Source organism: Pan troglodytes, chromosome 8 (assembly GCF_028858775.2).
Source record: "Pan troglodytes isolate AG18354 chromosome 8, NHGRI_mPanTro3-v2.0_pri, whole genome shotgun sequence".
NCBI classification, from domain to species: domain Eukaryota; kingdom Metazoa; phylum Chordata; class Mammalia; order Primates; family Hominidae; genus Pan; species Pan troglodytes.
In genome coordinates this window covers 139,260,890-139,285,952 of record NC_072406.2, presented here as the reverse complement: position 1 = coordinate 139,285,952, position 25,063 = coordinate 139,260,890, and the positions used below count along the sequence as shown (strand labels likewise).

General features: G+C 43.8%; 2 protein-coding genes across 10 annotated transcripts in view; one reads left to right on the top strand and one right to left on the bottom strand.

The window, feature by feature from the left end:
* The window catches only part of INSYN2A (inhibitory synaptic factor 2A), a 60,594-nt gene extending 35,661 nt beyond the window's left edge, over positions 1 to 24,933 (top strand). For 2 of the 3 annotated variants that reach the window (XM_009459501.4, XM_016919622.3), the window contains 2 exons: positions 6,432 to 6,503; positions 22,352 to 24,933. In XM_009459501.4, coding sequence (XP_009457776.2) covers positions 6,432 to 6,503; positions 22,352 to 22,535 — 256 coding nt within the window. In that variant the 3' untranslated portion in view covers positions 22,536 to 24,933. The remainder of the gene's footprint in view (positions 1 to 6,431; positions 6,504 to 22,351) is intronic. The other variant, XM_009459504.4, reaches the window with a different exon arrangement.
* The window catches only part of DOCK1 (dedicator of cytokinesis 1), a 585,238-nt gene that overhangs the window by 325,526 nt on the left and 234,649 nt on the right, over positions 1 to 25,063 (bottom strand). The gene's annotated exons all lie outside the window — the stretch shown is intronic.

The following is a 25,063-nucleotide window of genomic DNA, read 5'->3' as shown; positions in this document are numbered from 1 at the left end:
GGAATGTGAGAAGAGAACTTTCCATTGAGAATTTAAGATCTTATGAAGGAAACAGTGTTGTGGGACTATGGCAGTAAAAACAGCAAATTTGCATCAATCCAATAACCCAATACTAGTACTGTAATTACTATTAGGTACTGTAAAATTAGTTTTCACTTGCTAACCATTCCTCTAGGAGATGCTTGTCACTTTCTCAGTCTTTGCTTCTAATGACAGCACAGTGAGAGACTTTTTTTTTTTTTTCTTTCCTGACCTTTTAACCAAACAATTCATGTTTTGTTATGATTGCCTCAGAGTTGTTAGTCCTGCCTCTCAGGCCCCATCTTCAAGGTCTCGGAGACACTAAGCAGAGCTTGGATATGTGGCCGGGAAGAAAGCTTGCAGTGACCTTTCTCTGACATTTCTCAACACCCTCTCCTAACACCCAGGGCCCTGCTGACTTAGATCTCCCTGTGGTGTCAGCATGAAAGAGCAGATGCCGTCCAGCCCTCCTGTGCCCTGCTCCTCGGAGTCCCTGCCGCCCAGGACGTGGCCATGGTGCGGCTCTCAGGCTGAGGCCGGCAGCCACCCTCCTCCTTTATCATTCCTGCAGTGGCGTCACGAAAACTGCAGCACCAGCTCTGCCATGGGCCTGCCCTTCTTTGTTTCTTTTCAAATGTCTACCCGTGATGCCCTCTTTGGCCAATGGTCCGTAAAAGGAATAACTGAAAACACGTATACCCCAAATTGTCACCAGTTTTTAAAATAAATATACAAAGGTGCATATATTCCCTCTTTTGCTATTGGTCCAAAAAGGATTAACTGAAGACCTGCATGTCCCGAATTGTCACTACTTTTTAAAATAAATTTACAAAGGTATGTATGTGTGTGTATTTACACACAAAAAAATTCAGGTATGTTATATACTTGTAAGTATACAAGTATATATATGTATTTATACATTCAGGAATTGCTGATAGTAACAACTGAAGAATTAGAGCCGATTATTATAAAGGTATAAGGTAGCTAGAGAAACTGGGGAACTGCATGCTGAACTAAACCTGAGAGGTCCAGGCCATTACAGAGAGGTAGCCCTGACTAGAGCTCCACGCTGTGTTCTGTAAGCCAAGTTTATTTTCCTTTCTTTAAAGTAGAGCAAAGTCCTGTGAAGAAAGGTGGTTCACTACAAAACAGAAATGTAAATGACTCAAAAACTGGACTCCACAAAAACCACCTTGTAAAATTGGCTTGTCCAGATCCCTTCTGTTTCTAACAGAGCATCACCTTCTCTTTCATGCACTGTCGCAGAGTCTGTGTTCTTATAGCTTCCCTATTAACAGTTCATGTCCAGGCTCCTCTAACAGGCAAGCCTACCTTGACCAAGGAGTGTTCAAAAGGCATCAAGCAAGGAGAGGTCCAGGGTCCCCAAATTGGTCCCTGGGATAAAACCCAGTTCTAGAAGGATGGGAGGCTAGAGGGTCAACAGAACAGAAAACAAAAGCACCAAAAAAAGAGAGCTCCTTGGACTTTTAACACTGTCCCTGGTGCTGAATGCGATGTTTTCCAAGCTATATGCATTGGTGAGAGAATACTTACAACTAACTGCCATGGGACGATACATAGTGAATGCCACAAAATCCATATTTACAATGAACATGCTTATCATTAGCACCCAAAGGAGTTCATACGGGGAGAAAAATGAAGACTAGAACTTTTCACAATTTATACTTGTCAGGGTTTTTGTCCACACTCAGTTGGAATTCTGTAAATAGATAAATGTGTTATTCTGGACTTATGAAAATACAAATATGGACTCTATGACTTGGCTACATCAACATTAACTGAACGCCCAGAAGGTACCAGGTATTGTATCACGCATGGAGTTACAAGCCTAAGTATATATAATACAGGCTCCTCAAAGCAAAAGGGAAGAGTGCTTTACAAAGGTAGCAATTAATCTGCAAGACAGAAAATTTATAATTTGTGATCCAAATGTTCTTCCACTGCAGGTTTTACATCAATAACCTAAGCTTTCTCCTCTCTAAACTTCTAATCTACAAAAGATCTCCAGCCCTACTGTCACTGGAGAAGAATCTGCTCTAGCAGTTTAAAGGTTTTAGGCTGTTCTTCCTTATGGCAATGGCAATATAGAGAATCATTCAAAGTACTGTTTTCTGATGTGTTTCCAAGTTGAGAAGGAAAAAATAGGGAAATTCCATAACAGCACTCTGTGTTCCCTGTCCTGTAGAAATAACTTATCTGTTTCATCTCTATTTGGAGAACATATTCAGATGCTGCAGCCCAATTATTAATGTGACCATAAAATTATCAGTGAAGCCAAACTCTACAGCTTGGAAGCTTCAAGGACAATTAGATGGATTATCAAAGCAATAAGCACAATGGATTACATAGTTTTAAGCCCTCTATTGAGAACACTCTCGTGCTTAATAAAATTTTAGCAGGCATACCCTGATTGACATCAGCTGCTGGCAGCTGCCTGTGAATTAACCACATGACAAGGTCAACACTTTAAATTTTATTCACAAATTAATCTCCTGCTGACATTCATGGACTCCAAACAATTGATTCCTTTAAACAAAAGGAAGATCCTAAACAAAACTTAAACAAAACCTCACCTTCATGGTAATGAAGTCCTAAAAATAATTCTCACACATGGGAGAAACATACATATATTTAGAAATTGACGGACCACCCACTGTTTTCAACTAGCTAAAAAAAGAATGACCACAGATATGTCTCCAAACAAAGAAAACATAATGACTCCTTTGGTTCTTACCAACAAACATCAGCAAACCATGCCATTTTCTCAGGAATTGGTGAATTGGGCTGGGTTGTAAATAAAAGAAGCAAGAGAAAGAAAATTGAGTGAAAATGATGTTATAGAAGGAGAGGATTGAGAGTAAAAGTCAAGAAGTGTTTCCATGCCATGCAACCACCTATAAGAAAAACTATAGTGGCTTCCCATTCAATTTAAAATAATGCCCAAAGGGCCTCTCATTTTATACACATGTCCTCATCTCTCCCCACTCTCACCTGCTGCATCTATTCCAGCAGCACTGGCCTTTTTTTCTGACTTGCAAACAGAGGAACATCATTCCTACTGCAGGATGTTAACACGTGACCGTCTTTGTGTTTGCAACATCCAACCCTGGATCAACAGATGACTGACTGCTTTTTCATTACCATCCAGGTCTCACTAAAAATGTTACCTCCTTAGAGTTCATTCTAGACCAAAATACTCTTCACAACACTTCCTTAACACTCAGCAGTATCAAAAATTAACCGTTCGCTCATTTATGCATTTATGTTGCCCTTCTGCCACTCCCACGCCACTGTGAGCTTTGTGAGGACAAGGACTGCATCTTATTCGCAAATGTCTCCTGTAGAGCCAGAAAAATGTTTCACACTTAGTATGTACTTAATAACTATTTGCTTACTGACTGTAATGGAGGAATATGTGCTTTCTACAAAGTGACTGCAGTAAAGTCTTTTCAGGAAGGGCTTTAGAAGAGCAATCTCTCGGGCCAGGCATGGTGGTGCACGCCTGTAATCCCAACACTTTGGGAGGCCGAGGCGGGAAGATCACTTGAGGTTGGGAGTTCAAGACTAGCCTGACCAACACAGAGAAACCCCGTCTCTACTAAAAATACAAAATTAGCCGGGCGTGGTGGCTAATGCCTGTAATCCCAGCTACTCGGTAGGCTGAGGCAGGAGAATCGCTTGAACCCAGGAGGCGGAGGTTGTGGCGAGCCCAGATTGTGCCCATTGCACTCCAGCCTGGGCAACAAGAGCGAAACTCGGTCTCAAAAAAAAAAAAGAAGAAGAAGAAAAAGAGAAAAGAAAAGAGAAGAAAAGATTCAGAAAAGCAATTTCTTACTGAAGTACTCCAAGGTCCTGGAAGATTCCTCTTGTACATTTCAGGTGCCTGAAGCCTTTGTCCTCTCATTGTCAGGTTCATTGCCTATCCCAAGCTGCCAATTACATGTGGTGCAGAACACCAGCCCCAGCGTACAAGCAAGGTGACAGGGAGCATCAGAAGCCTGGGGCCTAAGAATAATGAGATCCTGGACCTGAAGTGTGACTGTATGCTCCTCTGTAAGTGAGGCTAGCATAATTAGAAGGCTTAGGGCTCTAATGCAAGTGAGGCACTGGGAAACTTGGACACTGGGCAAGGAAGGAGTGTTGATGTTGATGAGGCTTGATAGACATTTCCCCTGAGGTTTAGGGCAGGAAGGTTCTATAAGCTTAGAATTCACACTTTCCTATGAGCACAAAAAGAGTGCCTTCAGAAAACTGTAAATATCCCTGGTTTTGCCCACTGTAAGAACCTAAAATTTGGATATGACTAGCACATATAGACAAGTACTAGGTACTTTCTCTTGACTGCTGGCTTATACCCACTAGCACAACACAATAGTAGAGCAGTACCTCATCTGCCACCCAAGCCAACAGTTTAACAACACATTCAGCGTGGACCGTGCCATTGCCAGCACCTGAGCTCAAGGATGGCACTGACTTCACTGTGCAAAATGACCTTGGTCAGCACTGAGCTTAGAGCCGAGCTCCAGTAGAATTAGCTGATGGAGAAAGGCTGTAAGTCTATATAGGGCAAGAGAGAAGGGAGAAGGGTGATGTCATGATGTGGAAGAGCCTTGCCATAGGGTGGAAAAATCTGGAGCCAGGTGGGAAGGTGCAGGAGGAATGCATTCTTGGGGCTTGCCATGAGGAGGAAAGGGGTAAGGACTAAAAAATCACCGTGTCTGGTGAGGAACAAGGGGAGGGGATAAGGCACAGGCTGTTCAACCCCCTCTCTCCTGACAAAGCCAACGGGAGAATGGAATGGCCTGCTGTGGGGTTCCAAAGGCACCTAATGTGGGAGGTGATGATGGAAAGACGATAGAGACAGCCATACTGTAATTCCAATTCCGGCTGAAATATGATGAATCACAGAAAGTGCCTGGCAACACTTTGGAGCAGAATATGGTCACTTGATCAACAAACTGCACAGAACCATGAGGTCACGTCTGAGTTTTGCAAGCCCACTGAGACAATCACGGCATGTAGCAGAGAATCCTTTTGTCAAATGTTGATGTAACAGAAAATATAATGAGGAAAACAAAAGTTATTTTCAATTTAAAACCCATGATGCAGAGAAGTTTACATAGCAAAGGGGATAAAAAGTACTGACTAGCAATGTTGACAGAAGACCTTCTGTGCACACTGTTACTCTGGTGAGTAGCTCTGTACATGGAAATTTGCCCCCAGAGTGTTTATAAGTTAATTCAGATGGGAGCTTTTCTCCTGCCACAAATTTAACATTCCGATTATCATGTCTGTGCCTGGACACAAAATAATATCCAGAAAATACACATCTGCATGTTAAAAATGTCAGAGAGGAAAGGCTGGATAAAATAGGAGAAACTGTGAAGGCACAAAACACTCCCCAGCTGTTCCTAGGTGGCTGGACCAAGAAACAGCCAAGGCAACTCCAGCCTGGTCCAGAAAATTCTCATCATCAACCCTTTATGTTGATACAACCTTCAACAATATACTACAGAAAGACCCCAAGGTCATTATTATTAATTTTTTAATTAGGGGGGAGAATTAGCAACCTCCCCTACAAAGGCCAAAATCTGCCCGGCCTCGGGGGTCTGACAGAACTGACCAGAGAATAAAGCCAGGGAAAGTAACTCAGAAGTTATGGCAATGGGAGTAAGACATTCTAACATAAGGCTTGGCATTTTCTTCTCTAAAGAGCCAGAGAGTAAATGTTCAGGGATTTGCAGACCAAGAGGCAAAATTGAGGATACTAGAAATAGGTATTTTCATAAAAATTTTCACCATTTTATTGTCAAAAGTAAAAACTTTATTCATGGACACTGAAATTTGAATTTCGGATCATTTCCATGTGTCATAAATATTATATGCTTTCAATTTTTTTTCAAGCGCTTAAAAATGTAAAATCCATTATTAGTTTGCTGGACAAAACCAGGCCCCGGCGGGATTTGGCCTGCAGGCCGCACTTTGCCAGTCCCAGTTGTAGCAGGACAGGCGGGGTAGAGCAAACATAAGCCATGGAGTCAGCATATGTGTATGTGGTTGGTTTTTCCTCAAAGTTTCTTTAAAACACCATAAATCTGCATTGAAACATCCCACATTCCCTGTGCTTATAACAAAATCATATTATTTACTTCATCCAGGAGCTTATGTTCACTTCTAAATTTAATTTAAATATCATCTTAGCTGTAGGTGTTGCATTGGTTTTGTACAACGAAAGCAGAGACAGGAGCAAACTGGGAAACATGCATTAATCAATTTCCATGACCATGATGAGCTTGGCATTGGGAAGGCATCTGATTTGAGGCATCTGCTCTATAAAGCCAGTGACCCCCAGCCACCGCTTGTAATGCTCTCCTGTTCTTATCTTGTAGGCTTTCATATCGGACGGGGCAAGACACAGCTAATTGTGACACATGCAGGAACAGTGCATGTATTATCTATAGGTATGTTAACATTCTCCTCTTCCCACTTTCTTATTATGAGTGACAAATGATGTTTACCCACAAATGCAAGAACGATCTGGGGCCATGCTGGGATGATTCTATCAGACAAAAAGTGAAGGACCTTACTTGACTGTAATTCTAAGCTACCTCTAAATACCCCACCCCAAGTATAGAACCGTGGGATGTAGGAGAGCTTGAACCCATTTATCTTGCAAATGTATCTTAGTGGTTTCAAGAATTGGTATAAGTTTGATGGCTTGCTCCCTTGGAATCGATAGGTGTGAGCCCTGGGCTGTGTGTTCTGGAAAGGCTGTAAAACATAGGCCCTTCAGAGGGTATAGATCAAAGGCTTGAAAGCACACCGTATGTGCTAGGAATACCATGGAAAGACCTGGGCTGCTCACACCAAATGTGGAATTTCATTTCCTGGGAACTCTCGAGGATTGTGCTGCCTGCCTGTCTCCGGGCAGAATCCCCGCTCCAGAGCCCCTACAGCTGTTCCTTGTGGTTTTTAATTTGAAGTTTGTTTATATGACTGACATCAACAAGAATACAGCAGAAACTCCCAACAGGAAGAAGCTGTGTTTGGCTTGCATCAGTAATTTAGGATTTTAAGATACAGTCAAAACCTTCAGAAGGATGGCTATCCTTTTTTCTTTTCTTTTTGCAAATGTAATTTTTCACAAACAAAATATAAAAGCGGTGAGAAATGTTATGAGTAAGTTCTTTTTCTCAAGTTTAGACTGGAGAATAATTTTAGTGATCCACCAAATTATCAAAAAACAATTATCAAACCAAAAAACCCTCTAAAAAGTCATTCAAAGTTACTGTCCTCTGCATTAAGAACAGAGACATGGGGAGAGCAAAGAGGCTTGAGGCTACACAATCTTGGACCCATCAGGGTTCTCTCCCAAGGGAAAGCCTAGATCTGGCCGTCCATGCCTCCGATCCAGACAGAGCATCCCAGACAGGGCCCAGGTTCCTTAAAAGCAAAAGCAAAGCTGGGTCACCTGGAGACCTTGTCTGGGAGGAGGCAGAAGAAACCACAGGTAGAGATAGGCACCGAAGGCCACATCAGCACATTCCTTAACCTCAGAAGTTCTGAACCAATGGGCCATTTGCAAAGTCTGGAAGGAGACGTTTTCAGTTGCCACAACTGAGGAGCTGCTGCCGGTTATGCAGCAGGTAGAGGCCAGGAATGCTGCTGACATCCTATGCTGCCTGCACAGGGCAACCCCCACAACCAAGAGCTATCCAGTCCCAAATGTCAATAGTGCTGAGGTTGAGAAAGCCTACCTTACTGAAACCACCCCCACCTTAGAGTGTTGTAAGAGGCACACACAAGCTGGTAAGGCCTCCTGGCAGCAGGAAGGGAGGAGGGGCCCCTGCAGCAGCCTGGCATGGCACGCCAAGCTGCTGACTGTTCTTGGCAATTGCCAATGAGGAGGTTAAAATGAGGCATCCATGCAGGTCTTTTCTTCAACAATTCCTCCAAATTAGAAACTCAATGATAGCAACAGATCAGAGAAGTTTGCTTAATGGGAAACTTTTCACTCCACTCATCTTGCAAAAGAGAATTTTGAATCAACAACAAAGGGTTATAACACTGACATAAAATTACCCTCCATTAACATCAGTACGTTAGGAAGTGCAGAGTGTAGATGACCCGGCATATACTCAGAGTTCAGCTTCTGTTAGTTTGGAAGCTAAAGCTCATACCGTCTTTAACGCAACCAAGCAACAGTGAGTCAAGACATCCAGGGTAGGTTCAGAGAATGAGCTGTTCAGCCTAAACCTAAGTAATATTCTGTGGGTGATCAAAAAAAAAAAAAAAAAAAAAAATATATATATATATATATATATACACACACTGTTTAACGTAACTGAAATAATTTAAATGAACTTAGCTCTAAATCCAGAATTCACTCCTATAAAAAGTGATATTAAAAGTGACTGAATAAGTCTCTGAAGGACAGAAATCTGTCCTTTCAGGAATTACTCGAGTGGTCACTGTTTTGAACTGGCTCAAACATCACTCTACATGAATCCCAATACATCAGCCACCGGTCCACTTGCTACAAGAACTGCGAGTGACCAAGCACCACAGGAATTTGCCAAGACTTAGGAAGACTCACTAGGTAGAGGGGGAGGCACTGCGATCGCTCTGGTTATCTCATACGAACAGGGAAAATGCATGACTACTCATCGAGAACTTTTACTGCAGATGTGATTTTACAGACGGGTGATTTTGGTGGCATCTTCAGAAACTGAATAGAGATGTGGCCCTCGGTAGCCTGCAGACCCGACTGTCACCCCCTTATAAATGGGAGAAGCATTCTAGAAGAGGTAGTGTTTGAGGAAGAGTGGAGTTTTAGATCTTTCTTTCCTGATTTTTAAAATCACTCCCTTTGGAGTGGTCACAATGACAAAACATCCCTACAACAGCCAAACTTCTGCTACAAACAGAAGTTACACTGGAAGGCTTTTGGTCCCAGGACAGTCTGCAGAGTAATATTTCGGCTGGACTCCTGCTGCCTCCCAAAGTCTTTATTTCATTGAGTCCTGTCAATGAAATAAACTAGTATGAAACTCAAGAAATGAACTAGTATTCAAATAAAGACTGCACTGTGACTACCAAGTGGAACATAGCTCATCAAATGCTGCTTCCTAAACTCCCTATCATGTTATAATGGAAATAATTAAAGTTTAACGATTACTCTTAAGGTGGTTATTATGTTGGATGAGAGTTTTCTGAGGTCTGCAGGAAGAGATGATAAAGGGAGTGAAAGTTCACTTCTGGTCCATTAATTGAAAAATCAACCAATGGGGAAATCATAAAAAATTGACATGTACCTAACTTAAACATGTTATTTTAATTTGAATCGCATGAATTGAAATCTCCCATTTGAATGATTTCAAGTTAGGGCAGCCTTTAGAGGTGAGGCCCAGACGTTTTCTTTGAATGTGGCACCCCCACTACAGTTCCAAATGATCTGCTATGAGCCACACCAATTTTCCTGTCTTTAGAGTGGAGCAAAGTCCTGTGGCAGAATCTGAGATCAGAATCCTTCTGAATCCATACTTGGCCTGTCTCTACCTTTTTCATTGAATATTTTGTGGTACCCCACTCTTTCCAAAGCACTGAATCCACAGCAATGACTATCTTCTCATGCCTCAGTGGTTTGCATGACATTCAATAATCACATCATTTCAGTAGTGAGTACTAATTGTATAAACAGGTCCAGAACAAATCTAGCATCCTCTCGGTAAGCATGAACCTTGAGAAGTAAGGATAGAGAGTCACAGGACAAAGACAGAGAAGCCAGTTAGTTAAGGGTCCCAGCATCATGGGTGCACCACTTATGTCGTGAAAGGACAGGGCCATGTGGTTAATCTAGCACATCAGCTAAGAGGGCTTATGTAATCCTATCTGACTACCAAGCACTGGTCTGTGTGATTCTGCCCTGGTGGCTGAGAGTTGCTGATACACAGGGACAGGTCACTTCCCTCAGGGTCCCACTGAGCAAAGAGAAAGGGGAGGGTGAGCAATGGGGATTGAGCTGGATGACCTCGCAGCTTGCGGTCAGTCCTGTGAGTCACCCCCAAATGTCAGAAGCTTAAGAATAGAAGTTTCTTCGGTAGAAAAGTGTTCAGAACCCAGTGAGTCCCTTGGGCAGGAGGAGTCACCTATACAGGTGACTCAGTAGCAGTGTACATGGGTGGCCACAGCATCTCGGAAGTACAGACTCCAAGTGAGCCAGAGGGTGTCTCCAAATTTCAAAGGCTTTACAAATCTACACCCATGTCTTGTTCTCCCATGCAAACTTACCGCCAAGTCCTCCTTGAACTCCTGCATATGAATCTGTAGAAACACAATTCCAGCAGCAGGGGAAAGTATAGCTCAGGTTACAGTCCTTGCTGTCAGATCAAAGCCTGGCTCTTAGTTGCAAGGACCGGAATCCGGGAGTTCAGGAACTTTCCTGCGAGTCCCTACATCACCATTACAACCCACTTCTCCATATGCACCATGGGATGCCTGGAACACCCCGGGACTGGGTAGCTTAAAGGAATTTCAAAATAAATCTTAAAATGTCACATGACTGTGGTTGTCCCAGAGGCTTGAGAACACGTGGGGCCATCACAGCTGCCAGTGTTCACACATTGTAATTTGTCATACCTTGCTTTCTGGAAGGCCAAAAGCCCTGGAGGGCAATGAATTTGACCCTGCCTGTCCTGCATTTAAACACCGCTTTTCACTCGAAACCCAATTACCCTCTCCGAGCAGCATAGCTATCCACCGTGTTTCCAGTAATGCCTGGCCCAGGGAGATGAAAAGGATACTGTGTTCAAGACCTGGCTGCCTGGGGCTTTAGCACCACAGGCCTGTAATAAATGGGTACCTTTGCCATGGGAGGCGGTACATATTTCTCTATGAAAAATAATTCTGTCATGGAAATATAGAGGACTAGGGAAAAGCATCAAAAGGACAAACGGTCTTGATGCAATTTCAAGGGGGGGGGAAAACCACCAGTACGACAAGCGAAAGGTGAGAAACATCAGCCTGTGAGAGCCTGCTGCGTACCTGCAAGGTTAGGGCTGAGCTTCTGCCCTCTCTCTTGGGTGGGGTGTCTGTTGAGTCTCCAGGTCCTCTGGGGTTGCACTAAGGGATCATCAAGGTCCCTCCCAGATCTGAAATCCCAGGAGCTGCTATTTACAATTATGCAAGGGATGTAACTATGGGTTTCAAGAGACTGCACAGAAGGGTAAAAGTGTGGAGAGTCACAAGGCATTCCTCAGCTGAAAAACACCTCTCCCTTATTGGCAAATCTATTGACTCAGAGCTGAGTAACGCTTCTTCGGCAGAGGATTGATGGGCTTCCTCCCAGACCATTGAAACCCCAAGTACCAAACGTGATCTTTCTGACAAATTTTGAGATGGTTGACACAGCTACATCTTTTTCTAAGATGACAGACATCCCTTTGGTTGTGATGTAGACCGACTGTGCTACTCTAATTAAAACCATCTCAGCATGAAAGAAGATTAAAAGAGATTCCAGTTTCCATTTTCCTTAGTAAAACTTTTCTGGCTTATCTTCCATATTTCTTGTCAAAATATGCTGTAATTATTTCAGAAAATGTTTTGTGGATAAATTACTAATATAATCTTTGCTCATAAGCAGTTGAAATTTCTTCTCTCCAGCCCTATTTTGGTAATTCTTTTGTGAGACTAATCTGATGAGTCACACCAGGGATGATTCACCTTTTGTTCGGATGTGGTATCAGAAAGGAACAATGAAACATCATCGGCAAACCAGCCATTCTCTCCTTTGCTGAAATGGTTAATTTGTAACATAGTACTGCGAGAAAATGGCCTGAATTCTAATGTGTACATTTTCATGAAAATAACATGGACCAACTGCAATCCAAGGGCTTTCGGAGATGCAAGCAAGATTTAAAACATAACAGGAATTCTGACTCAGATTCATTAAACAGCATCTTTCCCAGAATTTAGAATCTTCTCGTAAAGTGGTACAATTCCTACCATTAGTTGCAAGCCCTGAGTGACCACATCCTCCCGGAGCACACTGTGTCTGCTTCATTTCTGGATCATCACAGCCACCACACAAAGTGGCCTCAAGTGACACTAATAATTCTGCAGCGGATCAATGAGTGGACTTGGAACCTGACTGGATGGGAATGCCACAAGGCTCCATGCCACTTGTCTGACATCACAGAGAGGGGGAGTTTGTGAAACGCCTTGCTGTGTACTCCATGCTTTCACTGTTTGATATGATCCATGATGGTCAAGGACAGGTGGAATTTTTTTTTTTTTTTTTTTTTTTTGAGACAGAGTCTCACTCTGTTGTCCAGGCTGGAGTGCAGTGGTGCAATCTCGGCTCACTGCAACCTCCTCCTCCTGGGTTGAAGCAATTCTTCTGCCTCAGCCTCCTGAGTAGCTGGGACTACGTGCGCGCACCGCCAATCCTGGCTAATTTTTGTATTTTTAGTAGAGATGGAGTTTCACCATATTGGCCAGGCTGTTCTCAAACTCCTGACCTCATGATCCACCCGCCTCGACTTCCCAAAGTGCTAGGATTACAGGCATGAGCCACCGTGCCCAGACAAGGACAGGTGGAATTTTAAACAACCACTTTGATAAAAATGCCTTAGCCCTTTCCATTTGGGGTCCTAAAGGGTATTAATTGAACAGGTGTTTTTCAAGGGACCTCCTAAGGACAAGCTCTGCACCAGGCCCTGGGAGACTGGGAGGAGTGTGAAGCTGCTGAAGTCAACTCCATGCATGCCCCTTACCCTGGGACCCTGGGATGAGGGTAAGGACAGAGCTCCGGCGAGAGAGAGCCCTCTGTACTGACGGTGAGAGCCACAGGTGCAAGGACGTAAAAGGCAGGCGAGGAGGAGGTGAAGGAAGCCAGGGTGCCCGACCTGGCAAAGCAGACTCCAAAGAAAACAAGATAATCGTGGAGGGAGGCCAGGTTAGGGAGGATTTGGATGGCCTCTCTAGAGCCCTCCAGGCTACGGCGTTAGGAACAACTGGCAGGAACTAGGAGGACAAACAGCCAGAGCACCCCCAAGGATGGAAGGGAAACCTCGCGACCCGTGAACACTCCCCCTTAGATAGGCTGGAGAACATCCCAGTCCACCACAATCCTTGACGGCTTCTCAAGTAGGAAGCTCCAAAAGAAGGCAAGTTCCTTCCCCAAATGACTGGAGGATTTCAGGAAAGATGAGGAAAATATCTAACATTATGAGATTGAATGAAGAATTCACAAAAGCGATGGGTTGTATTTTCTCACATCATTCTTGGTAATGTATTACAACACCAATAAGACCACAAAACAGAGGGTGCAAAGAGTTCTAGATAAAATCATGCACACTGGCACTTCACTGATTCCGAGTGTATTGCAAAAAGAAAGCTGGTCAGGGTAGTGCACGATCAAGATAGCCGGCAGAACCGGGCGCCTCCTGACTAATGGAGACCTATTGTTAAGAGTGGTAATCGCATTTGTACGCAGAATCCGTGCCAATTCCACCCTGTCCGGAGCCCACTTGGAGTGGAGTCTCTGCAGCCTTTGTCATTCAGCGATTATCTCTTCATGGAAGTGCCCTTTCCAGCCCTGCTTCAATGACCACCACTTGTGCATATTAAGTTCTTTAGCAGCATGAACTGAGGTGGGGGAAATTCGCCTTTTGCCTAATGTTTAGCGCTCTGTTCTTAGTATTTACGGTGAGTGACAGGGTAGGAAGATGAGAGAAAGGAATCCCTGGATAACACCTTACACAATGTTATTCTGGGGTAAGGAAATACTTTTGTTTAATGAAGTCAGGAAAAAGGAATGATTCTGACAGACCTCTAAATTCTTCTTGAAAATTCCCAAAGCTAATAATCCAAGTTTTTTCTTTTCTATTTGAAATCCAAAAATATATTATTTATGTCCCTCGAATATGTACGGATTTAGGTTTAGTCACTTTTACTAATGTTTAGCAATGCCTTAATTCTCTTATTTAGATGCTATGAAACTTGTTACAGCCATAAAACTAAAAACTGATTCCCCATCTCAACATATTATTTGTGAAACAATTAGTTAAAATTTATTAGCAGAGAAAGGCTAATTATACCGATAGTCCCAGCCTTTGGTTATACCCCAAGGTCAAAGTTAAGGAGGCATTTACCAATGTCCAAAACAGCATGAGGGGACTACACTGTCAGTTTCATGAGAAGATAGAGATAATTCATTTTTAGATGAGTACGGAGATTTTTCTGGGGGTAAATACGGGATGCAGTCCTGGCCACGATGTCTAGGGCTGGGTCGTATGAAATTCCATGGGGAATAGAGTGACTAGGGAATTCAGGGTGCGGGGTCCCCAGGGCAGGTTCTTCCTCACAGATAGGCGTCTTGAAAGAACCTGTTTGAGAAGGGACCTCCTGCAGGAATGCACAGGCTGACGTTTAGACCGGTCACTGGTGACACCAGATGACACACACAAGCAGCTAATGGTTTCCGTGTGTGATGAGAACTATCACTGCTACGTTTAGTGGAGATGATGCTCTCAATGGGTATCAGGATGGAGCGGGAGCTCCTGACCACATCTAGAAACCAGGGTTCCAGGCTGGTGGCCCAGGGAGGCAGGGTGGCTTTGTAGCCTTCACACCAACACTGGGAGCCCGGGACGTCACCCATGTCTCTAGACAGACGCACTCCCATCTTCAAAAGGAGACAGGCAGGCAAGGTGATGGCCCTGGTCATGGGAGCCCACTCAGGGTTGGGTTGGCCACGAGGGACTCACAGCAACCAGCTTAGAACACGAGGACAACAGCCCTGTGTCATCTCCTTTTCAAGGCAGTTATAACGCAGTTTCTGTCAAAAGTTGGAAAACTGGCTGTTCTTCACTGAGGTCAGGAACAGCAGTGTTCTGCAGGCTACGTCTCAGAAAGGACTGACTCCTCTGATTATCATGACTCGTCTTCCTGGCTTCCTAGGGGGGTGGCATAACATATGCTTCACAGACATGTGGCGGTGCTGTTAGTCATGGGGTGTCTTTCCTCATGGAGAACTTACGATGGGCAGAGGCGATCCAAATGACTTGGGTCTGCCTCTGCTCCTCGGTGGCACTATTTTATGGGATGCCAGGTTCTCCAACCCCTGTGCGTCTGACCTGCCCTCAGACCCAGGCACCTAGATAAGGCTCAGGACCCAGAGCCGCAGGTGCACTCCAGAGAGTGCCACAGGTAAGATGGGCACCTAGGATGAGCTCCAGTCAAGCAAGTTCTCCAGTATGGTCACGGAAAACATCCAAGATGCATTCGGAAAGCTCAGCTCATCGTCTAACTCTAACTTTGGATCCTTCATAGTAAAATATATAGCTAGAATATCTGGCTAATGCTTTTTAAAAAAAACTATAATCATAATTTCTTGTTCATAGTATACCAGGAAAAGGGGACAGATCTTATAGTTTGAGTGTTAGTATCATGGATTCGCCATTTATTCTGGTATTTGAAGCCCTACAGTGATACCATAAACATTGATTAATGCACCTACCATGTAAAATAGTGGTAAAGGAAGGATACAAAGTTACGGTGAATCATTTCTATGTTTAAAGTGTTGAAAAGCTAGTTAACTACAAACCACTGATATTTTAAACTATTAGGATGAGATCCATATATATTTAATATAGGTATATAATATAGAAATAGTATATAACAAATTCTATAGACAGAATAAATAGAATTATACAAATGTATAAACTGTAAATGAAAACAGAAAATAGGGCGGCAGCACTTTGCTGAGATTAGAAGTGAGGGGATTTGGTTCAGTTCATCAGTTTATTGTAATTCAACAAACAAATAGAGCAGGTTCGGAGCCAGCACTGTGCTAAATGCACTGCAGACGAAAGATGAATCAAACATGGTCCATCCTTCAATGAGTTCACAGACCTGGGGGAAGACAGCTACGATCCCACAGGAGACAGGCTCTCGTGGAAACCTAGAGACAATGCTGCCAGAGCAGTAACTCATCCCAGAGGTGTGTGGATGAGGCAGGGGGGAGGGTGGACTTCGTTATTCTAGAAAATCCACAGAAAGAAGGAGTGACGTGTGACCTAGGTTTTGAAGGATAAGCAGGGATTTGAGAAGGAGTTTGCCAGTTTTCCTAAGGTGACTCTGGTAACTGGAGAGGGAGAGAATACAAAGAGTGAGGGAGACTAAGCTGTTTCAATGGCCAAGGAGGAAACTGCTGGAGTTCTGGACTAGAGCAGTGGAAGGTGGGCGGAGAGGAAGGACACCAGGTGTTCTGAGGGTAAATCCACTCGACCCAGGGATGCTGAGGCAGGAGGAGCAAGTTGAGCTTGATTCCAGGGTCTGCAGTCATCCGGGGAGATGAATGGGGGCTGCAGGCTGAGTCTGGAAGGACAGAGATGCAGGCTGGGGGAAAGATCTGGTTCTGGACATGCTGGATTTCCAGCGCCCCTCAGATATGCACACGGAGATGTGTTCAGAAGAGAACAACAAATATTTGGGGTCCTGGTTCTTCTATTGCCTGGAGAGGTGGCCAGGGTCACATCCATAAACCAAGGCCCAGAAAAGACTTGCCTGAATTCACCTCCCATGCAAGGGGGAGAGCCAGGCCTGGGATCTGGATCCCAACTTTTAGCTTCCTCTGGACAATGCTGGTGTTGCCCATGGCACTCACATAAAACCGGCCAAGTTGGCGCCAATGTCAGTTGACATAAATTGTTGCACTTTGGGGACATGGCTGGTCCTACCCCAAGCTACACAATAAAAGCCAGCCCACATCCTGGTGCACCTGCCCTCCTGGGCCCAGGCCTTGTTCCAGGAGACTGCTGTGAGAAGTGGGAGCACATCTCAGCCATCACTTCACAGCCAAGCAAGCTCAGGTCCCCAAGGTGAGGTGATTTATCCACAGTGGTAGAGCCTGAGTCAGCGCAGAGCCACGGTTAGCACTGGGGAAGACTCTGAGATCTAATTCAAAGAGAATTAAAGGCAGAGGCCTCTGACCTGCTGGCCACCGAGCCACATGGCCCTGTCGAGGCTAGAGACCCCAAAGACTAAGGGTTTTCTTCCCTTCCAGAAAGCAAGCTCCGGGGCACCAGATTGTCCTGCTTTTAACTCTTAACTGTTACACATGGACGACTGGAGAAGGCAACTTTAAAAATGTGTTCCTCTTAAATTATCTTGAGGATTCAGTGACAGCTTGCTAAAGAAACTGTGGCAGGGCCTGAGTATTTATAGGAGCATGAGACAAACAGAGAATAAGCTGGAGAAGCAAGAAGGATGCCGCTCTGCAAAATCACATGCGGCAGCGGGGAGAAGTGTTACTACAAAGCCTAGCACAGTCTCTGGGAAGAAAATAAAGCTTAGGTGCAGGCTGGAGAGCAGCCTGAGATGTAGGGCAGATTCTTCTTTCTTTGGAAATGTACAGAATAATCATGTTGTAAGAAAGTCCCCACACTTAAAACTTCCATTTTGAAAAGGGAAAGACCAACCGAGAAATTAAATCTACTCTCAGTTGCTTTAATCATGCATCACAGGGACTTGCCAAGAGCACAGCGAGGGCAACACAGCCCCAGGGCACGGAGTGTTTGGGTGGATGGTTCCCTTATCTGGAGGGAGAATGGAGGTGCAGGCAGGGAGAGGGCTACAAAGGTAAATCCCTACAGTCCCCAGGAATTCGTGTCTTGTCAATATCCCCAGCCATCCAGGGATCTTCCCTTCTCACCCAGCAAAATCTACAGCCTGTGTTTGACTCAGGTGTTTATAGGACAGAACACCCCGCACAGGTAAGGCTGGCCTGGCTCCAGCTGTTTCAGACTCATGCTTTGAATCTCAAGAATCAGGACTTTTTCCAGGCTGCTGCTCCTCCCCAGGAGTAAGAATTCCTCATGACATGGACACTCCCCTGCCCATGCTTTACAAACACCAGATCCCTCCAGCAGGAGGGCAGCAGCACCACCTGCAGCCTCCTGCCTCCTGAGCTGCTGGAGAGTGAGGCCTGGGAGGTTGCAAGGGGACTGTGCAAAGCCACAGCCAGAGTCCTCAGAAACCACAACAAGGTTTGGAGCCCCGGCTTCCCACGTGCCCGTGTGGCTGTAGAATGAGCCCCTGCACTGGAGCCGCCCTGGGAAAGCAGGTGCACACAGCACGTCTGGAGGCCTGGGACCGTGATGGTGCTCAGAACAAACATCACCCAGAAAACATCCAGCTAGACCTCCACCTTCTGTCCACAGGAAAGTGGAAAGGGGACAAAGTAACTCTCACGCTCCCCTTAGCACAGCGACTGTGGTAGCTGGTCACTCACAAGCAGACCCTGCTGGCCCCACCCATTCTATCCAAGATCTTACTGTAGAATCCTAGAAGACGGAAAGGAGGGGACCGTGGCATGGGAGCCAGGCTCCAAAAAGATCCTGGAGTATGTCTTGCAGAAAATGTTTCAGGATCTTCGATAAGTTCTGATAGAATAGAACCAGGCCACAAACTCCATCTGGAGTGGTTCTGACAATGCCTCCAGGCAGAGCCCTATTTGTCTGTGGCAAGGAAGGGGTCTCATTGTGGGAGGACACAGGGGAGGACACAACATAATTTTTGGCCAAAACAAAGCAGTCCAGGGCAACTGGGACTAGAAGTGAGGTAGAATTTGCTTTTTTTTTTTTTTTTTTTAAAGACAAAGTCTCACTCTGTCACCCAGGGTGGAGTGCAGTGGCACGATCTCAACTCACTGCAACCTCCACCTCCCGAGTAGCTGGGATTACAGACATGCACCATCACACCCAGCTAAACTTTGTATTTTTAGTAGAGATGGAGTTTCACCATGTTGGCCAGGCTGGTCTTGAACTCCTGATCTCAAGTGATCCTCCCACCTCGGCCTCCCAAAGTGCTAGGATTACAGGCATGAGCCACCGTGCCTGGCCAGAATTTGCCTTTTAAGACTCTGTTCTCATTCATTAATTCTAGCAATATTACGTAGGCAACTGCTAGGACCCAGCCCCTGCTATAGTTGCTGGAAACAGAAAGAGGATGACCGCATGGCATCTCTGATTATGGTGCCTGCATTCGAGAAGATGCATTTAGGAAGATGAAGGCAAGTAATATGGGAACGAATAATTATCTGTGGTTAGTGCAAAAACAAATAAGACAGGATGGATTGGGCAACATTTGGGAAGGTGGTCAGACAACAAGGAGGTTATGTGGACCTGAGAAACAGTGGGCCAAGGAATGCCAGCCATGCCATGAGCCCAGAAGGGCATTTCAGGTGGGGAGAAAGTGATAACCATGAAGCTGGCAGCACCGGACAAAGATGTGGCCCCAGGTAGGGCAACCAACACTCCCGCCACAGGTCTGCCGGGCAGCAGGAAGGGGAAGCTGAAGCAAGAGCCATGGGCCCTCCACCAGGCAGGCCCCCAGGCACTATCTGGACAAGCCGCTGTCTCAAATACAGAGGGAGGTCTATGTGCAGGGCAGTCCCAGTGCCCTGGAACATCTACCGGCAGCTTTTCTCCAAGTCCACTACTCTAACCAGAAGAGCAGGTGTTGCTGCCTTTTGATCCATTTAGCTATTAAGACTAAAAGGACCTTTGTTCGATGTCAGCCAGAGTTGGCCAGACCGTTAACCTTCTGATGCTGCCCCCTCCAGTCAGGTTTCTGCTTCAGACTCAACCCAGAGACTTGGTGTGTCAAACTCAACCCAGAGACTTGGTGTGTCAAACTCAACCGAGAGACTTGGTGTGCTTCCCCAAGAAAAGTCCTTGAGCAGGAAGCAGTGTCCAGAACAATGCACATTATTCCTTCACAGCTCTGCACACGTTGCCTGGCTGGTGCACGGGCGTCATCCCACACGCAGATCCACTGCAACTCACATGTGACAGATGGGGAGATGGGCTGGGGGGCGGACCTCAGGGTCAACTTGCTGGCAGGCATTTCCAAGTGGGCACTCACAGACTCACAAGTGCCCTCTACCAAGGAACCTGCCTCTGGTTGCGTATTCCCAGGGTAGCGTAATGGGGAGCGCAAACAGGAATCAACTCGACAGATAAAGTCGAGTCATTTTGTTAACAAGAACTCAGATTAGATTACTCTGTGATTACATGGTTCCTTGGTGTGATAAATTGGTTAATAACAGGATTCCCAGTGTAGTTGCTTAATGGGAATTCAATAATTACAGGTAGCCAGAATTGTACTGTTAGCCTAGGAGATGCTAGTGCCTTCTCTCTGTTCTAATAACCCAAAACCAATCTGGGGCTGTTGAAACGGTTACGATCTGGAGAACACACCTTCAATATTACCAAAGCACCTTGGTAGAATTACGCTTCTATACCTAACATACCATATATTCACAGACTCGATTGACAGGCTCTTATTTGCCTGGTTAAATGTCCAAGTTGAAGAGATCCCTAATAGATATCTTTATTACTTAGCTCTTGTTTCCATTATAAGATTAGTGATCAATAGATAATAATGGTACAATAATATTTAAATTGCATCTTACAGTTTAGGAGGCTCATTCATGGGCATTTTTCAGTGGGGAGAGATTGTCACCACAATTCAGTAATTACGACAGCCCGGGAAGGAACTATTTTCTCCCCCTTGAAGTGAAAGAATTGAAGTTTAATGAGCCCCCGACTCCCAAACCAGCATCAGGTGGAAGAGGCAGGGTGGAAACCCCATGTCCTTCTAGTGCACCACATCACAGAACTGAGGCCCGAATTTCATTAATGCAGCACAGCCTTAGACTGCACTTTTCACAATTGTCCTTAGGAGAGACTATGCCTCCATCATCACGTAGTCTGGATTAGCAAGACTTAAATTCATGAGATTTTATTCTACTTCCTATAAATTAGAGCATAACTCAAAGAGGCTCTTTGAAAAAAGGGAAAAGGATAACTTGTTTTGGGAGCATGAGGTCACTAGCCATGAACTTCTCTGGCAATTTTTTTTTTAATTTTTTGAGTAATATTAGAGTCACTGACAATGAGAAAAATGGAACAGTGGATTTAAAACATGAAATGGCCCATTAGATGGGTCCTGAACTTGTTTTAAAACTCCAGATAATATAGCTTGGCTGTTTTTGTCTTTCCAAAATGTCAAAATTTGTCTAGGATTAATGGTTCTCTAAATCAATAGGATTTCATGTTTATAAATGGTTTACGGTTCCACTGGTTATAAAATGTTATGAGCTCATGCATTATCATCAACGCTGAGCCTTTACTGAAATCTACTGACATTTAGTCTGGCATCCAGACCAGACATGGAAGGAGGACAGAGCGGAATCCTCCCAAGGCCTGGCCCAGACCACAGAGGTCCCAAGGAGGGACAGGGTGAGTGGGAAGGGAAGCAGAACTCCTCAATGCAGAGATCATCACAGAAAAATGATGCATGGACCAGGGGTCCTATCCCAATTGCCAAGGAGACCTGTTAGGACTCAAAGTTAGAAGATCAAATGTGGTCCTTTTCAAAGACATGGAGACAAGAGAGGGCTCTAGACAAGTTGACAGCAATTTTCGGAGAAATGTTGTAAGAAGTAACATAGTTCAAAAATCATCTTTAACACCATCTTCTAATGCAAACATTATCACTGCTTGGCAAATGTGCTTCCACATCGGCTCTGTGCTTGCACACCGTGGCTTGAGTGATGGAATTTTACTTCTGTGTTGTCTTTACTGAACGCTCCCCATGCTTCTCCCAAAGAAACTGTGGTTAGTAATGGCGGAGTACCGTTCAATGGTGTTGACTCCATGAACACACTATTTTCCCCAGCGTTGGGCACTATGGCCCTTATCAGATTTTCAGACAGATAAGCTTTTACAAGGAGAATGTCAGCCAAGGTCATTTCCTTCCAGAATTGTTTTAGGTGGGAGATCAGAGAAATAGATTTCTCTGATCTTGTGACACATTGCACAGGAATGGACCTTGCGTGCACTTGGTATAGATGTAGTAAGGTGACCCCTGCCCACTCATACTTTTGGTTTTCTGTGTTACTCCATGAGGCCCATGTGAACAGACTGTGGACAAACAATGGGGTTATTTATATTTCACATTTTTCATTTCCACAAATACATACACCAACTGTGCACATTAACACAATATTAAAGATTCACCTACAGAAGCAAGTAAGTTATTTTCCAAAGGAAGTGAGCCTCCTTGAACTATTTCACGGGAGCACAGAGCTGAAACATAGTATATCGAATTGCTATTATTAAACCGTAAAATTACAACATTACAAACAAACACTGATCATGCCCAAATCTTGCTGTCACTAAAAGGGATCTTCATATGGAAAAGATCAAATGCTAAAGTCTTCACTCTCTCTCTTTTCTAGTGTGGAGCTGGATTTTAAGCAGCAAGAAGACAAACTCCAGCCAGTTCTGAGAAAACTCCACCCTATTGAGGAAACTCAGGTCATACCTTCGCCTTACTCTCAGGAGACTTACTCCTCAACTCCCAAGCAAAAATCCAAAACTGAATCTAAAAAGCATGGAAGATGGAAACTCTGGTTCCTTTAACACTCACGGTGTCTGGAGTCTCGAGGCCATCTTTAGAACCCACTGGAGTTTAAGTCAATACTTTTCCAAAATGAATAGGATCGAGGGAACTGTGGTGCCCATTCAGGCACCTCCCACTTCTCGCCCTGCGTACCAAAAAGGCCTTTGTACCAACAGATAATTAACAGAAGCAAGGTATTCTGTGTCACTCCTTGCCAGCTGTTCCTTGCAGTTCACTGATGTGGGATGTAAAATCTGAAATGAAACTTACGTAGTCAAAGATGATAAGTAAAAATTTCCCCCCACCCCCGATCTGCAAGTAATACATTATCAACCTGCGAGATGGCAGGCTGTCACCCTGTACACAGCTATAACTCATAATTATTTTCAAGCCTTGATTTTTTTTTTAAATAATGAGAAGAAAAAGCAAGCCTTATGTTTGCGAAGGACTTCATTTTTATGTTTCATTTTGCAAATAAGCAGGGGGCGAGTGCAATTTTCAGCACATCAAATTCCGGAGAAAGCACAATTTTTTCAAGTGGTCGGAGACCATGAATAATCTCTAAAATGTGACTATATGTATATTTGCCTTCATGTGCTATAGCTCTAAGCCAAGTGACCACATCTCAGTGTCACAATGACACCTCAAATTTAGCATCCTCTTCATCTCCAGACTTACGACATGTTTACTGCTCATTTTCCAAATGGCCAGCAGCCAGGAGTCCCCCAAAGTCAGGATATGCCTTTAATCACTGCAAGTAGACAGGGTCAGAGCTATTGGACACTAAGTTTTCTTAGATCTCATTTTTAATCTTTTGGTACCGAAAGGCCAAATAATACATTCTGGCAAGAATCTGAGAACATACATAGAGATACACGATGGATAATCCACCCACCAATAAATCACAGGCATTCTGTGCCATGGCAGACAGTGTTTTTGTGGATCGATCCTCCGAGACACTGTTAGCCATGGTAAGTGCAGCCAGACGTTATGTACAATTCGTTATGCTTTGTATTAATGGTGGAAGACCTGACCATCTCAAAGAGAAACAGCGCGTTTAGTTTAGCTGCTACCAAGAGACAATATCACCTACATTTAACCTATTAGTAAGTTGTACTAAACAACATACTTAGGGGAAAGCTGTGAATCAAATGTTTTTAGGTATTTTTTAAATCAACAGTAACAGAGTTCTCTCTTGATTACACATTGCAATGTAAATCTTAGTTCCTTTATTTTTTCACTCATTTCTTTGCATCTTTGCAAGTATCTTTTTATAGAAATCAAATCCCCTAGTCTATTAATGACTTTGTCTATCAATTTTTTGATTTTCACAATAGGAAGTAGGGATCTTACTTTGCCTTTTTTTTTTGTACAACTTAAATTTTGAATAGTTTGTGAGCATACAGGAAAACCTAGTCTTGAAGTTTCTGTCCAGCAGTTTCACATCTAGCGGAGTGCTGACATGCACACCTCATTGACTAGATGCCAAACACACAGTGGCTAACCTTGGTAAAAGGATCTCACCTGCTTTTATCAGATTGGAGCTGCTTCTTGCCATGTATTTTCCTCCTGACTCAACAGCAAATCTGTTTCAGTTCTAAGTGTTTTGATTCTACAAGGACCTAGTGATCAGTAACCGGATCGGGCCTTGAAAAAAAAATGAAGAGTATATCGTGTAAACATTCTTCGGGGGCCAAACAACACTGCAGTTGTATGCTTTAATTTAAAACACACACGTGCACACACACATCCTTTGCGGAAACACTATATGAGGCTCGAATCCCTGAATATCAATAAAAGGAACTGAGAAATATTTTGGTGCAAGAACAATGAGGAAGTTGATCCTGTCACATGAAGGAAGTGTAACTGTTTCACGTAGACTAAACATTTAAAAATGGGTTTCATGTTTTTTATACTGTTTTTAACTAAAGTTGTAAAAATGTTTCCAACAAGTTCTCTCTCCTTATGTTTTAAGAATCCCAACTATCTCAGTAAATTGAAATAAGGGTATTAGCAGTTTTCTAATTAGTAACACAAATCTGTCTAAACAAGAGGACATGCTAGTACACAAAATAATGTCACTGTTTCACACCAGTCTAGACCAAAAAAAAATAAAATTAAAATGTTCAGAGTCAAAAAGGAGCTTCTGAAGATAAATTAATTCCTCCCTAAAAATTAAAGTGTGTTCAAAATAGAAAAACTATTGTCAAAATCATTTTATAGTTTAATTGCAACACGCCACTAACAGATGGTGATTCTTCTCTTGGAAAGATTCAAGTAAAAACTCTGATACAAAAGCAAGGTAAAATGCACAGGGTTCCCTTATGTAGATGTACACATGGCATTGCATATAGAGATTAAATTATTATACTTGTCATTAAGTTCTTTATTAATTTTTAAATAAAAAAATCAAAGATGTTTTATGTGGCTATTAAACTTATTTCATGGCCTCAAAAATTGGGGAACATAAAAGTAATCTAAGAAAATAATAATAAAGGAAGAATGTTTGGGCCGATAGGCATTTCATCCAGTCTGCAGAAGATAAGAG